Raw genomic sequence first — 17,819 nt, forward strand, 5'->3', positions numbered from 1 at the left:
AACTACAAGCTTTTTTGATCATTTATTTGACAGAAATCGGCAATTTAGAAATGAGTACTATGAATCTAATGATGATTCTTAAGATACTGATGATTCTTATTTTTAAAACAATTTATATTAATAACTTAAAATTAAAATTTAAAAACTTATAAAAATTAATAAAAATTTAAAACATTATAAAAATTATGAAAATCTACTTTTTTATAATTCTAATAAATTTTTTGTACATAGATGGAGCACAAAATTGTTCTCTGAAAATTAAATTCTGTAAATATTGTAATACAGAGAAATCAATTGATAATTTCACTTTACAAAAGTATACAAAAGATGGTTATAGAACTATATAAAGACCATGTTTAAATAAATATTATGTAGAAAATTACATTAAAAAAGAATACCTTTTGTATGTGGAAGAAGTATTGGTAAATATTATTTTAAAGAACATTTACGATGAAATCCAAGTGAAGAACATACAATAATGGAAAATGAACCTACAATGAATAATGAAGAAGTCATAAGTGAAGAAAAAAAGAAATGTAAAATTTGTTAAGAAATTAAAGATTCAAATTGTTTTTATATAAATCCATGAAGAAGGACATAATAATAAATGTAAGAAATGTACTTTAGAACCTATTGAGAATAAGAAACTATATGTTTAACTAATAATCCTTTATGATTAAATATCTATCCATCTATTAAATTATAATCATTTTCAATTGATAACATTATTTTTACAAACCTAATGAAATTTTTTGTAATAAGTAGAAGAGGAAAATAGAAGGAACATTGCTGCTCAACTAGAACAACTTGCTAATCAACTACAACTATTTCTTGTTGTAAGACTTCGTGAATTTTGTAGAATAATTAATTTACATAAAGCTGATTTAATCACATTTATTATTAGTAATCGTTCAATTATAATTAGTAATCACCAAAATATTGTTAGAAGTAATACACCTGTAGTAAGCGAAAATAATACATCTGAAAATAATAATACATCAGAAGTAAGTGAAAATCATTAAAATTATATAACTGAAGTAAGTTAAAAATATAAAAATATTGTTAATATTTATATACCTGGAGAAGTAAGTGAAAATCAGACGAATATTGTTAAAAATAATAAAGCTGAACCTAGTGAAATTCTTTGGAAAAAGTTACCATTTTATTATGTTTATGATGTTTTTCTAACTAAAGAAACTTAACCATTAAAAGGAGTTTTTCCATTTTCTACAAATACTTTTCAGAAGCCGAGCGATAGAAAAACGATTAAAGATTACTTAGTTGAAAAAGCATTTGCAGACAGATTACAAACAATAAATTTAGAAAATAATATGGATATATTTGATACTAATCATTTCTTAAATGCAGTAAAATCAAAAATTTTTTAGGTTGTTAAAGACTATTTGAAAGTACATCATGGTGTGAAGATAAATTTTAATTTATATTGTGAATATAAACTACAAACAGATGAAACAAACGAAAAAGTTCAAGAATTTGGACAACAAACACCAAACTATACAATTTTAACAGAAAAAGATTTTAATATAAATTCAAATATGGTAAAAGACATACTTTAGAAAAAATATCTAATTTTCAACCATAATGATCAGGATGGTGATTAAATAGAATAATTAGTTTACAACTAGCAATTAACAGAAAAGACCCACTCAGAGGATCATCTTATATTGATTTACCAGATAATATTAAAAATAAAAAAACGTGTTAATGTGAAAAATAATGATCAAAAGAGTTTTTATGGTCTATAATAGCAGCTTTCTTTCCTGTAGGTGAACATCCAGAAGGAATAACAAAATATAGAAATATTGGTCTTGATCTTGATAAAAAAAACTTGAAAATATTGAATTTCCTGTATTAGTTGATCATATTCCAAAAATAAAAAATATAATTAATGTATCTATTATGTTTATTCTCTTGATGATGAAATTGATAAATTGTCAAGTGTATCCATTCAAAACAACAAAATCTAAAAAGGAAAAACAGGTAAACCTTCTTTATTTCAAGAAAGATAACAATTCACATTATTGTTATATAAAAAATTTATCTACCCTTGTAACAAGTCAAATGACTAAACTTACTAAAGTAAAATCTATTTGTGATTTATGTTTACTACTTTTTACTGTATGGTTAAATGATGATGCGGTCCTCTTAGGTAAAATATTCTGGAGGTAAAATAGTCCCTCATTCATATCTCCGGGTGGGGACTACTCAAGAGGACATCGTTATCAGGAGAAAGAAAACTGGCATTCTATGGATCAGAGTGTGGAATGTCAGATCCCTTAATCGGGCAGGTAGGTTAGAAAATTTAGAAAGGGAAATGGACAGGTTAAAGTCAGATATAGTGGGAATTAGTGACGTTCAGTGGCACGAGGAACAAGACTTTTGGTTAGGTGAATACAGGGTTATAAATACAAAATCAAATAGGGGTAATGCAGGAGTAGTTTTAATAATGAATAACAAATAGGAGTGCAGGTAAGCTACTACAAACAGCATAGTGAACGCATTATTGTGGCCAAGATAGACACGAAGCCCACACCTACTACAGTAGTACAAGTTTATATGCCAACTAGCTCTGCAGATGATGAAGCAATCGATGGAATGTACGATAAGACAAAAGAAATTATTGAGGTAGTGAAGGGAGAGGAAAGTTTAATAGTCATGGGTGACTCTGGAATTCGAGAGTAGGAAAAGGGAGAGAAGGAAACATAGCAGGTGAATATGAATTGGGGGTTAGAAATGAAAGAGGAAGCCGTCTGGTAGAATTTTGCAGAGAGCACAACTTAATCATAGCTACCACTTGGTTCAAGAATCATAAAAGAAGGTTGTATACATGAAAGAATCCTGGAGATACTAGAAGGTATCAGATAGATTATCTAATGGTAAGACAGAGATTTAGGAACCAGGTTTTAAATTGTAAGACATTCCCAGGGTCAGATGTGGACTCTGGCCACAATTTATTCGTTACGAACTGTAGATTAAAACTGAAGAAACTGCAAAAAGGTGGGAATTTAAGGAGATGGGACCTGGATAAACTGACTAAACCAGAGGTTGTACAGAGTTTCAGGGAGAGCATAAGGGAACAATTGACAGGAATGGGGGCAAGAAATACAATAGAGGAAAAATGGGTAGCTCTGAGGGATGAAGTAGTGAAGGCAGCAGAGGATCAAGTAGGTAAAAAGATGAGGGCTAGTAGAAATATTTGGGTAACAGAAGAAATATTGAATTTAATTGGTGAAAGGAGAAAATATAAATATGCAGTAAATGAAGAAGGCAAAAAGGAATACAAACGTCTCAAAAATGAGATCGACAGGAAGTGCAAAATGGCTAAGCAACGATGGCTAGAGGACAAATGTAAGGATGTAGAGGCTTATCTCATGATGGGTAAAATAGATACTGCTTACAGGAAAATTAAAGAGACCTTTGGAGAAAAGAGAGCCGCTTGTATGAATATCATGAGCACAGATGGAAACCCAGTTCTAAGCAAAGAAGAAAAAGCAGAAAGCTGGAAGCAGTATATAGAGGGTCTATACAAGGGCGATGTACTTGAGGACAATATTATGGAAATGGAGATTATGTACATGAGGATGTAATGGGAGATACGATACTGCGTGAAGAGTTCGAGATGGCCCTGAAAGACCTGTGTCGAAACAAGGCCCTAGGAGTAGACAACATTCCATTAGAACTACTGACGGCCTTGGGAGAGCCAGTCATGACAAAACTCTACCATCTGGTGAGCAAGATGTATGAGACAGGTGAAATACCATCAGACTTCAAGAAGAATATAATAATTCCAATCCCAAAGAAAGCAGGTGTTGTCAGATGTGAAAATCACCGAACCATCAATTTAATAAGTCACGACTGCCAAATACTAACGTGAATTCTTTACAGACGAATGGAAAAACTGATAGAAGCCGACGTCGGAGAAGATCAGTTTGGATTCCGTAGAAATGTTGGAACACGTGAGGCAATACTGACCTTATGACTTATCTTAGAAGAAAGATTAAGGAAAGGCAAACCTACATTTCTAGCATTTGTACACTTAGAGAAGGCTTTTGACAATGTTGACTAGAATACTCTCTTTGAAATCCTAAAGGTGGCAGGGGTAAAATACAGGGAGTGAAAGGCTATTTACAATTTGTAGAGAAAGCAGATGGTAGTTATAAGAGTAGAGGACATGAAAGGGAAGCAGTGGTTGGGAAGGGAGTGAGACAGGGTTGTAGCCTCTCCCCGATGTTATTCAATCTGTATATTGAGCAAGCAGTAAAGCAAACAAAAGAAAAATTCGGAGTAGGTATTAGAATCCATAGACAACAAATAAAAACCTTGAGGTTCGCCGATAACATTGTAATTCTGTCAGAGACAGCAAAGGACTTGGAAGAGCAGTTGAACAGAATAGACAGTGTGTTGAAAGTAGGATATAAGATGAACATCAACAAAAGCAAAACGAGGATAATGGAATGTAGTCGGATTAAGTCGGGTGATGTTGAGGGAATTAGATTAGGAAATGAGACGCTTAAAGTAGTAAATGAGTTTTGCTATTTGGGGAGCAAAATAACTCATGATAGTCGAAGTAGAGAGGATACAAAATGTAGACTGGCAATGGCAAGGAAAACATTTCTGAAGAAGAGAAATTTGTTAACATAGAGTATAGATTTAAGTGTCAGGAAGTCGTTTCTGAAAGTATTTGTATGGAGTGTAGCCATGTATGGAAGTGAAACATGGACGATAAATAGTTTGGACAAGAAGAGAACAGAGGCTTTCGAAATGTGGTGCTACAGAAGAATGCTGAAGATTAGATGGGTAGATCACATAACTAATGAGGAGGCATTGAATAGAGTTGGAGAAAAGAGGAGTTTGTGGCACAACTTGACAAGAAGAAGGGACCGGTTGGTAGGACATATTCTGAGGCATCAAGGGGGCATCAATTTAGTACTGGAGGGTAGCGCGGAGGGTAAAAAGCGTAAAGGGAGGCCAAGAGATGAATACACTAAGCAGATTCAGAAGGATGTAGGTTGCACAGGATAGAGTAGTGTGGAGAGCTGCATCAAACCAGTCTCTGGACTGAAGACCACCACAACAACAACAACAACAACACATTTTAATAGTAAAGAAAAATTAGATGAACAACCAAAAAATTGTTTAACTAATAAACCGTTAAAAGGTGAAATGCCAGGTGAAGGAGAATTAATACATTTTTAAATTGTCGATTTACACACAAAGCTCCACTTGTTATTTATGCTGATTTTGAAAGTTTACTTTTAAAAATGGATAATTGTGAACCAAATCAAGAAACACCATATACAATGAAATATCAAAAACATGAATCAAGTGTGTTTTGTTATTATATTAAATAAATATATATATATATATATATATATATATATATATATATGTATATATATATATGTATATATATATATATATATATGAAAATTATAAAGATCCTGTTGTTTATAGACGACCAAATTGTCATAAAAAATTTATAGAATGTATAAAACAAGAAGTTGAAGAAATTGGAAGAAAATATTCTGTAATTGAAGAAAGGAAACCACTTGATCTTGATGAATATAATATGTATACAAAATCTACAATTTGTACACTATGCAAATGTCCTTATACAAAAAAGAATAGAAAAGTATGTCCTCATGATCATTTAACTGGTAAATATATTGCTCCATTATGTAATACGTATAATTTAACACTACAACAACAACCTGACTTTGTACCTATTTATTTACATAATTTATCTGGTTATGATTCACATCTTTTTGTAAAAGAACTTGGTTATGATAATAAAGATATAGAATAAATACCAAACCTTGAAAATAAATATGTTAGTTTTGGTAGACCTACAAAGACTTTAAAAATGAGATTTGTTGACATTTAGATTTATGACTTCTTCACTTGATAAACTTTCATCAAATTTAAAGGAAAAGCAATTTAAAATATTAAAAAGTATTTTTCTCCAGAATTATTTAACTTAGTAATCAGAAAAGGTGTTTATCCATCTGATTATTTGAATTCTTGGAATAAAATTTGTAGAAACACAATTACCAACAAAAGATAAATTTTATAGTGAATTAAATGATTGTGACAAAGTGATGAAGATTATGAACAGGCAAAATTAGTTTGGTTAAGTTAAATACAAAAACTCTTGGTGAATATCATGATTTATACATTAAAACTGATGTATTATTGTTAAGTGATGTTTTTGAAAATTTTGGAAAAACATGTATAAATACATATAATTTAGATCCTTCTTGTTATTTTACAGCACCAGGTTTATCTAGGGATGCAATGTTAAAAATTACTACTCTAAAACTTGATTTATTATATAATTATGATATGCTTCTAATGGTTGGAAAAGGAATAAGAGGCGGAATTTCACAATGTTGTAAAAGATATGTAAAAGCAAATAATTAATATTTAAAACATTTTAACAATAAAGAAAAATCAAATTATATAATGTATCTAGAAGAAAATAATTTATATGGTTATGCTATGAACTAATATTTACCATATTGCAGATTTAAATGGGAAGAACCAAATAATTTTAATTGTACAAAAATAAGTAAAATGTCAAACAATAGTCAAGATGGATATATATTTGAAGTAGATCTAGAATATCCAAAATAATTACATGATTTACATAAAGATATACCAGTAGCTCCTGAATCAAAACTTAATCCAGCTACAAATGAAAGTAAATTAATAACTACTTTAGATAAAAAGCGTAATTATGTAGTACATTATAGAAATCTTAAGTAATATTTATCTTTAGGAATGAAAGTACAAACATCTGTTGAGCCAAAGACCGTACTACAACACGCTCGTAACTCAAATTGAACGTAATATTGATATCTTGATACAGCCTGACAAAGAGGGTATACATTTTTCTGCCAGACTCTGTACATCAGACTAGAGCTATGCATCGGAATGGGAATTTTTGTCATTATCTACTCATATATGAAAGCACCAAGGTTCTTCCATGTAGAGGTTATACCACTGTATAAAAAGGGGTAAATAATCTGTTTATTAATTGGAAATCTTTCTATTTGAGTGAGTTCTGCATCCTTTCCTCTATGTGTAGGACTTCTACATCTACTCTTTAATCTCCAGCTTCTGTAGTGTTCTGTGAGAGTGGTATAGACTGACATCCCCATGTGTCCAATATAACAAGACTGAGACTCTTCATAGATAATCTCACAAACCCCTTTCATCATGATGACTGGTTGTTAATCTTCTGAAATGGAAAAAAAATTTATCTAATGTCTGTGGGATGTAGGGAAACACAGAGAAACACTTTGCCTATAAAATATATTATCCTATTTTAAGTTTTACATATAAAATATAAACTGCACCATTTTCTTTTCCCTGTATGTACATTGTTCATTGAGGGCAGTAGGAACTTGGCTTGCTCTCTCAGTTTTTTATTGAGAATTTTGTGAATAATGTTGGTTAAATTCTTTATTTGTAACTGTAGGATCTTGAGAGGCAGCTGTGATGTGTCTATCAGAAGAGGAGTTTTCTCAGTAAAATTTAAATTTATGGTGTATCTCCTGTCTGCATGGTGATGTACAGGAAAATAATGGTGACCACATAATTGCGTTCTGACATTTATGATTCTTATCTTCTGGTGTTGTCTACTGGAACTTTTCACATGCAGTGAATATCATTGAAAAATTTATACCAATACACAACGTGTTCTGTCAGTGGTTCACTCTTAAAAATGTCAGCCTCCCACTTGACCATAAACATTTCTGTTAGCAAGGTTGATGAAAGCCCAGCTGCTTGATTTTAACACCTCCCTTGAAATCAGAAATAATTTTGGTTTATAAATATTCCACTGTATTAATTATCCTCCACTTTTCTTCCAGATTAATGTTATGTACATGCAATAATACTGCCAATACACATACAGTCTTCCACAGGGTTGCTCGAGAACCTGTATACATCAAAAGAAAGTCATTTTGCATTTTCTGGGATATTGACATGTGTTAACTGTTTACTAAATCTAAACTTTCCTTTATTTTATATTTCTCTGTGAAGTTCCGTTTTTCTTTTTGCCCTTGAAGATGTTGTTGATTCTAGCGACTACATACTGCACTGTTGTCTGTATTGCAGATACTACTGGTCAGATTGGCACTTCTGGTTTGTGGACTTTGGCTGTAGAGCCCTAGAATTAATTTGAAGAGTACATTTACAAATGTATTCAGAAAAAAATGTTGGAACACTTGTATACTAACTGCTTAAGCTCAGCAAAGCATTTCTGTGCTTTTTGTAGCCACCCTATCTGTAAAAATTCATCTACTTTGCTTGTGTAACACGTTTTCTTTAATGGCACTAAAGTCCCTACCTTATCATCTTCGGCCAAAATCACTGTTTCCGGTCCTAGTTTTAAGTTCCTTCATGACTACAGAGCAAGGTGGCGCAGTGGTTAACACACTGGGCTCACATTCGAAAGGGCGACAGTTCAAACATGCGCCCAGTTATCCTGTTTTAGGTTTTCCATGATTTCTCTAAATGGCTACAGGCAAATGCCAGGACGGTTCCTTTGAAAGGGGGCAGCCGATTTCCTTCCCCATCCTTCCCTAATCCGATGGGACCGATGACCTCGCTGTTTGGTCCCCTCCTCCATAACAACCAACCAATCCTTCATGACTAAGAATTAGGTTTTTTTCCTTATGCTACAGTGGTTTTGACTGGCTTAATTTCTTCTGCGCACTGTACTTTCGTAGCTATATCTTTATGTAGGACTAATTCTAGATCTGCTTATTTGGTCTAACACTTGGCCTTTTGTCATGATGTTGCAGGAGTTTCTTCTTGTGCTGACAGGGCTAATCATGTTCTGACTGGACTGGCTGTTTTGTCATATTCGACGACAATAACTGTTCTAATTTATTCTTCTGACTGGAAAACATATTATAAATGATATCTGAAACTGTTTCTCTGTGTTGTCCAATAAGATAAATTCACGTAGATACAGCATGTGAGGAAGTACTATATATATTTAATTTGAAGTGAATGCTCACATTATCAGATACCTGACAACCAGCTCGACTTCTCATGCTTTCTTCATAATTCTTCTACTGTCTTCTTCACATATAATGCACAAGCACAGTGACCTTTGATGTTGATGGTAATGTATCTTGGGATTAGCTCGTAATCTAGGTAATCTAGATACTATTTATTAGCCAAATATGTTGAGATTCTTTCGCTTTCTCGGTTAGGATTTGCCTACAAAGCACAGTTAACTTTGCTCGGCTTCCATTCTTAATCATTTTAATTGATTCAACAGTTGGTTCTTGGTGAAACATTGTATATTATATCAGTTAAATAAAACACTTTTCCAGCCTTGGTTTACATACATATTACTGTATGACTAAGGTTTTTGGTTATAATTCCATTCTTTAGTACAGAACTAATCCCAAATATTAGAATCAAGCCAAGATGAATATGTTAACTTCTTAATTTATCAATTCGTGGCTTAAACCACAAAAACCATCATTTTGTCATTGTTACGTTGGCTTATATAGAATTCTTAAGATAGCATTTACAATAACTGTGAATAAACATACTTTGGAGTAGAGCTATGGACACGAAAGCGAATTTTTTTGTCATTATCTACTTATGTATGAAGGCGTCGAGGTACTTCTCCTACGTAACGGTGTCTATGAGTGTGAATCACGAAACTGAGTCTCTTCATTCAATAATAAATGTTTTAAATTCCTAATATTCCTAAGTGAGTGAAATTTTCATAGCCATCTTAGGTTTAAATATATGTTTCCATAAACAAGAAGAGTCATATGATATGACAAGGCTGCTTCCACAATCCAGCCTTTCCCTTTATACGGACTGACGAAACTGCTGTTCGCTTTAAGTCCTCTTCCTCAAAATACTAAGACTATAGTTTACTATGTTTGTTCGGTTTTCAATGTCTTCTTCTCATAGAGTTCACCCAGAGATTTTCCAGTTGGACAGACTGGAAATCTAAAGTCAATTTAGACAAATGAAACCATTATAGTTAAATTAGAAAGTGCAACTAAAATTCATGCAAATAAAAAAGATCTTGCTTACACGAGTCCAGTTACGAATGAAATGTGATTCCTGTACATTTCAAACTCTAATCGGGTTGATTAACATAACTGTAGGTGACTCAAGCTGGCATTTTTTATCAAAACATTTCCACGAATTGACAGTCAAAGAACAAATATAATGTTTGGAGCAACTGACATGGCGGACGTCGGCCTTAAGTTTGTGATGTCATGAGTATTCCCCTTATTTAATATACATTCCGGCAAGGTATAAAAAATATATTCGCCTTCTCTCTCTCAAACTACAGCCACGTAAAGACATGAGCAACTGAAATACGTATGCTGCAGTGTCCTTGGCTGAAATCGGTCTCATTGCATGGGGGCTTAATTATAAAATAAATGCAATAATTTTAGTAGCTGTGTGTCTGGTTATGAAGTCTTGTAACCGGTTGGCCCTGACTAGTATTAGTACGCAATCTGACTGCATAAAATAACAATAAAGAATTAAGGGAAATTTCCGTTAACACAGCAACTATAAAAGCTACGAAACAACAAAGCACAAGTGTAACTGTTCTGTGTTTGGTAGTGTGACTCAATGTACATGTATCCGGCACGGTTCTTCCTCAATACGACAAGAAATTTTAAACACCATTTACAATGAACTAATTGAAAAACCACAAATACTATAATTGTACATAGAAACCAGAATTACAAGTGTAATTCATGAACACGAGCCAGATGCTTTGTTGACTGAACCTGTGACCAAGAGGCATTACTATTAAGGAGATTTGTAATAAAAAAAATTGTTACCTCTATATATATTGGCGAAAAATTCACTGTGATCATTGCAACATCTCTCCATATATACATTACACCAACTGAACAGCATCTACTCTCTCGCCCAGCACAACAATAACTGCACACGACATGCTCTCAACTAGTACTGCTCTCAACATCATCTCAAAAAGCACTGCCTACGACAACCTCTGAACTACAACTGCCAGTGGAGGCGGCGGAATAATACTCTTTGGCGCAATCTCTGGCGCTGTGACTCAGTGTAGCCACCTTTCAACATGATGTACTCGATCAAGGTGTGGTGCAATCTTTGTCTTGACCGCTGAATTTACGAAAACATCATTAAGGATTCAATACAGCTTAAAGTTTGACTCTTAGGTTGCTGCCCAACCACACCTCAAAAATTACGACGTAGTTGGAAAAAACGGCCAAGTGTCATTGCCGATCGTTTCACTTGCAGCAGAAAATCTTCCGCTTTTCAGTAGACTCAAGTTAGAAAACCGAAAAAAAACTGTTTCCTGAGAGAGTGTGTTCTTATATGTAAATAACACCGAATATTGCAGAAAAACTTCTCTTGCATTAATAAGAAAGCCCCGGAATCTGTAACAAATGTGAGCCGGGCGGAGTGGCCCAGCGGTTCTAGGCGCTACAGTCCGGAACCGCGCGACCGCTACGGTCAGGTTCGAATCCTGCCTCGGGCATGGATGTGTGTGATGTCTTTAGCTTAGTTAGGTTTAAGTAGTTCTAAGTTCTAGGGGACTGATGTCCTCAGAAGTTAAGTCCAATAGTGCTCAGAGCCATTTGAACCATTTTGTAATAAATGTGAAGATGGAAAAAAATAGTAGCATACTGTAGGGTGCAAACCTACTTCCTTCGACTCCTTAACTACACGTTTAAAATCAAGAGCGCACAGTGAGTACAAACGACTTTCAACAACGTTATCTTACATCTTCGGTTCGCCTGAAGACTTTTACCACCAGTGTGTCATTACTTGGCACCTGGCACTTAATTGTAAAAAAGAGGGACGTGTTTTTTTAACTGAACATTCAACGTTATAATGTTATTACACGTAAGTGTCAACGAAATACGAGGGGTGTTCCATAGGTAATGCAACACATTTTGTCTCGGCCAATTTCAGTTTAAAAAACGCTGAATTTGCTGTGGGACACCGTGGAATGTTGCCTCTTCAGCCCCTATAATTTCATATGGTTCTGATGCGTGGCATCACTATGTCTAACCTAGATCTCAAAACGGCAATTGCAACGGAGGTGCGCTCCAAGCATAGATCTGTCATTGAGTTTCGCTTAGCGGAAAACCAGACCATCGCAGATATTCATAGACGCTTGAACAATGTTTAAGAAGACCTCTCAGTCAACAAAAGCACGACGAATCGTTGGGCGAGGCGTCTGTCATCAACTCATCAAGGTTGCGCCAACCTGTCCGATTTCCCGTGTGCCGTCCAGCTGCACACAGCTGTGATTCCCGCAAGCTTTGAAGGTCTGAATATTCTCATTCAAAGTGATCGACGATCAACTCTGAAGTGTGGCCCGCCCGGTTGGCCGTGCGGTCTAACGCACGGCTTTCCGGGCGGGAAGGAGCGCCTGGTGCCCCGGCACGAATCCTTCCGGCGGACTTGTGTCGAGGTCCAGTGAGCCGGCCAGTATGTGGATGGTTTTTAGGCGGTTTTCCATCTGCCACGGCGATTGCGGGCTGGTTCCCCTTATTCCACCTCAGCTACACTATGTCTGCTATTGCTGCGCAAACAACTTCTCTACGTACGCGTACCATTACTCTACCACGCAAACATAGGGGTTACACTCGTCTGGTGTGAGACGTCCCCTGGGTGGGTCCACCGGGGGGCCGAACCGCACAATAACCCTGGGTTCGGTGTGGGGCGGCGGAGGGGTGAAGTGGACTGCGGTAGTCGTCGTGGGGTTGTGGACCACTGTGGCTGCGGTGGGGATGGAGCCTCTCCGTCGTTTCTAGGCCCCTGGTTAACATACAATACAATACAATACAATACAACTCTGAAGTGTACTGAACTCCATCAGGTCACTGAAGAAACGACGTCAGCGCGTTCGTCGCCAGAAAAACGCAGACTAACTTCTTCCTCTTCATGACAACGCAAGGCCGCACACAAGTCTGAGCAGCTCATAAAATTTCATTGAGCTGTTCTTCCTTATCTAACCTACAGCCCGGATCTCACACTTTCTGAGTTGCATGTGCCTGGCCCAATGTAGGATGCAGTCGGCGGAAGCAGTTCGTGGACCATGGGGATGTTATTAATGCTGGAAGATGTAGGTTCCGAAGTCGACTGTGCGGGCACACTGTTCTTCCATGTAAGGCAGCGTAAGGTCGTCGCACTGAACAGAGCTTATGCTGAAAACAGGGTTTTGTAGCCAAATGGGCGGGGAATAACATCGCGTATTGGAAACCTGAATAAAACCAACCTGCTTGCAGGGAAAAAAATGTATTGCGTTACTTATTGTCCGCCCCTCGTACGATGAAATACAGTATTATCTCAAGAGAGAGTCATTTCTGATTTCAGCCAAAGGACTAGTGGAGATATTGTAGTGAACTCCTTTAGCTGCTTGTCGTGAAGATCACGCCGATCGGCAAAGTGGACAAAGAACCCTTGCTACTCCAGATACCCCCACCAATGTACCTACCAGCTAAGACAACGATCCTGTAGTGTTGCCGGGAATATGTCACTGAACTGCTGTACTTGTTTACAGGAGGTGCGCCAGCAACTGCAGGTGGCGAAGGATGAGCTGGACAAGGTGCGCAAGGCATACTACATTCAAGAGAAGCGCATAGCGACGGCGCTCAGGCTGCTGCAGCAGAGAGAGCAGAGTCTGCGCGAGGTAACACATGGCCCGTCATCGTACCAGCCCTTCACTGTGCTGCGCGTGGATGCCAAATGTGGGCCCTCGCTACACGATCTCAAACGCGACCGCTAGGCGCCTGTGTCTGATAAGGCCCACCCCTCACCCTGCTTTCTTATTTACTGTGTATGATGAGGTATAGTCATCGGTAACACTTTTTACACATGTAAAGGGCAAACTGTAAAATTCGTGCAATGACAGCTAGATCCCTGTCTGCAAAAAGCCCCACTCTCACACTCCTAGCTGTCTTGTGCGTCATGACATGTCGTCACAGATAGTAGATTTTACGTATGTACTGGGCAAGGTGTAAAATTTGTGCAGTGATGGCTAGGTCCCTGTCTGTAAAAAGTCCCAATCCCACATTCCTAGCTGTCTTGTGCATCGTGACACTTCGTCACTGGTAGTAGATTTTAGATATTTATTGGGAAAGCTGTAAAATTCGTGCATTGATGACTAGGTCCCTATCTGTAAAAAGTCCCACTCTCACACTCCTAGCTGTCTTGTGCGTCATGACATGTTATCATTGATGGTAGATTTTACATGTTTATTGGGCAAACTGTAAAATTCGTGCAATGACAGCTACATCTTTGTCTGTAAAAAGTCAAACTCTCACACTCCTAGCTATCTTGTGCGTCATGACATGTCGTCACAGATAGTAGATTTTACTTATGTATTGGGCAAGGTGTAAAATTTGTGCAGTGATGGCTAGGTCTCTGTCTGTAAAAAGTCCCAGTCCCACATTCCTAGCTGTCTTGTGCATCATGACACGTCGTCACTGGTAGTAGATTTTAGATATTTATTGGGAAAGCTGTAAAATTCGTGCATTGATGACTAGGTCCCTTTATGTAAAAAGTCCCACTCTCACACTCCTAGCTGTCTTGTGCGTCTTGACATGTCGTCACAGGTAGTAGATTTTACGTATTTATTGGTTAAGCTTTAAAATTCGTGCAATGACAGCTAGACCCCTGTCTGTAAAAAGTCCATCTCTCACATTCCTAGCTGTCTTGTGCATCACGACATGACATCATTGGTAATAAATTTTACGTGTCTTTATTGAGAAAACTATACAGTTATTATAATGTTTTCAGGTGGACTCCGCAAGCTACTGCAAAATGCATGGTGGAGAGTATATTGTACCAATATTTGCAAAGTTTTGTTCTATTTATTCGGAAGCAATCTTCAGGAAAGCTACATCTTAGAAATAAGTGTAAAATTCTGTGAAAAACAAATTAATAACACACGCTTTTCTTATGGAAAAAAGTTATCACAGCTACACACACTACTTGAAAAAAGGAATAAAATCGTAATGACTTTGGACTCAAAATGATTTCAGGAAAAGCAAATACATAAGGTATGAATATTAGCCTAAAACCATACCTTGGAAGTAAGACTCCAAATGACTGAATGTCGTAACGGATGATTCCGTTATGATGTTACAAACTCTCAGGGTTGATGGAGAAGGATAGATGTATAAATTTGAGGTAAGGGATCTGGAATTGACCGAGTCCAAAGCTATAAGGGAAAATCTTTCTGTTACCACTGACGATGAACCTCTTCTATTGCAAGCTCTTTGCTTTCCATACTTTGAGAGGTGGTAGTTTTGACCAAAGTAAGAAAAAAAAAGTCCATTAAATATGGGCTCTAAAGTACACACCTTAACAGCTATGAGCACTTGTTCAAATTTGTTACTGTGAAACACGTCTCCTCGTTACTGAAGAAAAGCTCACACCTCTTAAGGAGGGCATTTTAGAGTCCGTATTTACTGGACTTTTTTTATTGTTTTTGTTAATACTATTATCGCTGAAAATTTTCTACCCTGCAATCTTAGCAACAACAGTACAGGTTCATGTCTTCCACTGTCAGAGGTATGAGAATGATTTTCGCTTGTAACTTCCTGCCTGTCGTTTCCGGACCTAGGGTTTCTTACCTCAAATTGATACATTTACTCTCATCCATCATCCATCATCCCTGAGAGTTTGTAACAACATCTCTGAATCACGCTGTATAATCCCAGTATACTCGTTTGCAATGGAGGCATGGCCAGTTAATGAAGCGACGAGGAAGAAGATCGAGGCACTATAAATGTGGCTGTCTCGACTAATGTTAAAAATATCCCGGACACAAATAATTACCGATGAAGACGCTCTAAGGCGAATCAATGAGGACAAGGAGTTGGGAAACACGACCAAAACTAGAAAATTATCTGGCGATATCACGAGAGGAGAAAGACGCAAAATTCTAAGACTGATAATGGAAGGAAAAGTTTTGGGGGAAAGAAAGAAGACGTACATCGTGGCTGCAGAAACAAAGAGTGGTTCCAATGCACTTCCATACAATTATTTATGTCTGTGAAGTTGAAAATAAGAGTATCCATAAATAACCTTCGCAGATAGATGCACATAAGGAAGTAGTAGTCCTATTCTATTAGAGTATTCAGCGATGAAAAATGGACTATCTGTTTACCTCTGCCTCAGTAAAGCAACATAATCTTGTCTTATGTCATTTCCATGTATATTACGCAAGATATACAATGGTGACAACAGAATGGGCACACAGTTTCCGTGACTATTCTTCCTTCTTCTTTCTCCTTATTTCTGCAGTGGAATTACAAGTCTATGGAGCTTTAAGCCTCTTCAAGAAGTTTTACCAGTCCTGATCTTCCCAGTGCGGCTATTCCTCAAACCCCCCCAACACTAACAGTTGCTATATCTTCTTACATATCGTCCATTAATTACTTTCGTCATCTTCCCTTCTGTCGTTTTGCAGTTGGTGACCATTCATGAACCATTTTTTCCTTTCTACCAACATCCACCCTAATAATGTGATCATGTCATTCTGTTCTCTAATTTTTGTTAATCTTAAAGTCCCCGTAAATGGACAAACTTGTTTATCTAATTAGCTGTGGTCTAGCCACAGATTTGTCAAACAAACACAAACAAAGCTTGTCAATGTAACCTTACTTTTGAAGCAGACGTTTTGCGTGTATGCTGTATTTTGACATAGTGGGAATGGCTAGAGAAGCAGATAAAGCATTTGAAGCATTGACTCTGGCACTTTCTTTTTTTTTTTAAAAAAAAAAAAAAAAAGATGAAAAGAAGAGGCTAGTCCAGGAAAAGGTTTAAAATGAGAGAAAAATATATACACGAAAACCTGTTAATGGAAATGTTACGCTCATAGCCTGATGATTACATCCATTTTCTGTGGATGTACAGTGAAACTTTTAATAACTAGTTTAGATTTACTTAGATTTACTTCACCCTCTCATTGAAAAAGAAGACACAAGTATGAGAAAATGTATACTGCTCTACATGGTCCTCTAACGACAGTTCATTAAAATACCAAACATGGGAACATGCAATCCACATCATCCATGGAAGAACCAGAGAGCTTCGATATTTGTTTTCATTTTAATGCACTCTCGCCTGTATATTATGCATAGAATATTGATTTTGTCCAGAACCTCTTTCGGTGCAATATATGGTTGGAAATGATGTGACATCTCTACCATTCTGGCAACGCCAGTGCTATTTTGTTTTTATCCTTGATCGTAGTTTCCATAGTTGTGAAAACTTACGACTCAATGAGACAAACTATAATAAAAGTATTTTTCACTAAACGTTTGCGGCGAAGCGTCGACACAAACAACGTCCGCCATCTTGTCAAACTCTCCATCAATCAAAATTTATCGCAAACATGGCAAACACTACCTGTGCTTGACAAACTCGTCAAACAATACCGTAAATGGTCAAATATTTGACAACCGTAGTAAAGTTCAACAGATTGTTTGATCATTTAAAGTGTCAGCTCCTCATAAAGGCGGTCAAACTAAATATTTTTCGTAGATCTCCATGTACCATTATTATTATTATTGTTGTTAGTAGTAGTAGTAGTAGTGCGAACTGCCTCGTAGACCTTCTGCAGCAACGTGCGTCAAATATTCTGATCTATTGCTCATATGTAGTCTACTCGTTAGTGCCCATGTTTCATATCCTTAAGTTACGACTAGCCTGACCATAATCTTATATAGCGTGTTTCAGGAAGAATATTAAATATTTTATGAGGTCCAGTTTTCATTGGTTAAGAGATA

General features: G+C 36.4%; 1 protein-coding gene across 1 annotated transcript in view; it reads left to right on the forward strand.

Moving 5' to 3' along the window:
• The window catches only part of LOC124712361 (meiosis-specific nuclear structural protein 1-like), a 59,316-nt gene extending 45,509 nt beyond the window's left edge, over window positions 1-13,807 (forward strand). Inside the window, exon 4 of the mRNA XM_047242655.1 lies at window positions 13,583-13,807. Coding sequence (XP_047098611.1) covers window positions 13,583-13,807 — 225 coding nt within the window. The remainder of the gene's footprint in view (window positions 1-13,582) is intronic.
• Window positions 13,808-17,819: the final 4,012 nt, after the last annotated feature.

This window comes from Schistocerca piceifrons, chromosome 8, assembly GCF_021461385.2.
Source record: "Schistocerca piceifrons isolate TAMUIC-IGC-003096 chromosome 8, iqSchPice1.1, whole genome shotgun sequence".
NCBI classification, from domain to species: Eukaryota; Metazoa; Arthropoda; class Insecta; order Orthoptera; family Acrididae; genus Schistocerca; species Schistocerca piceifrons.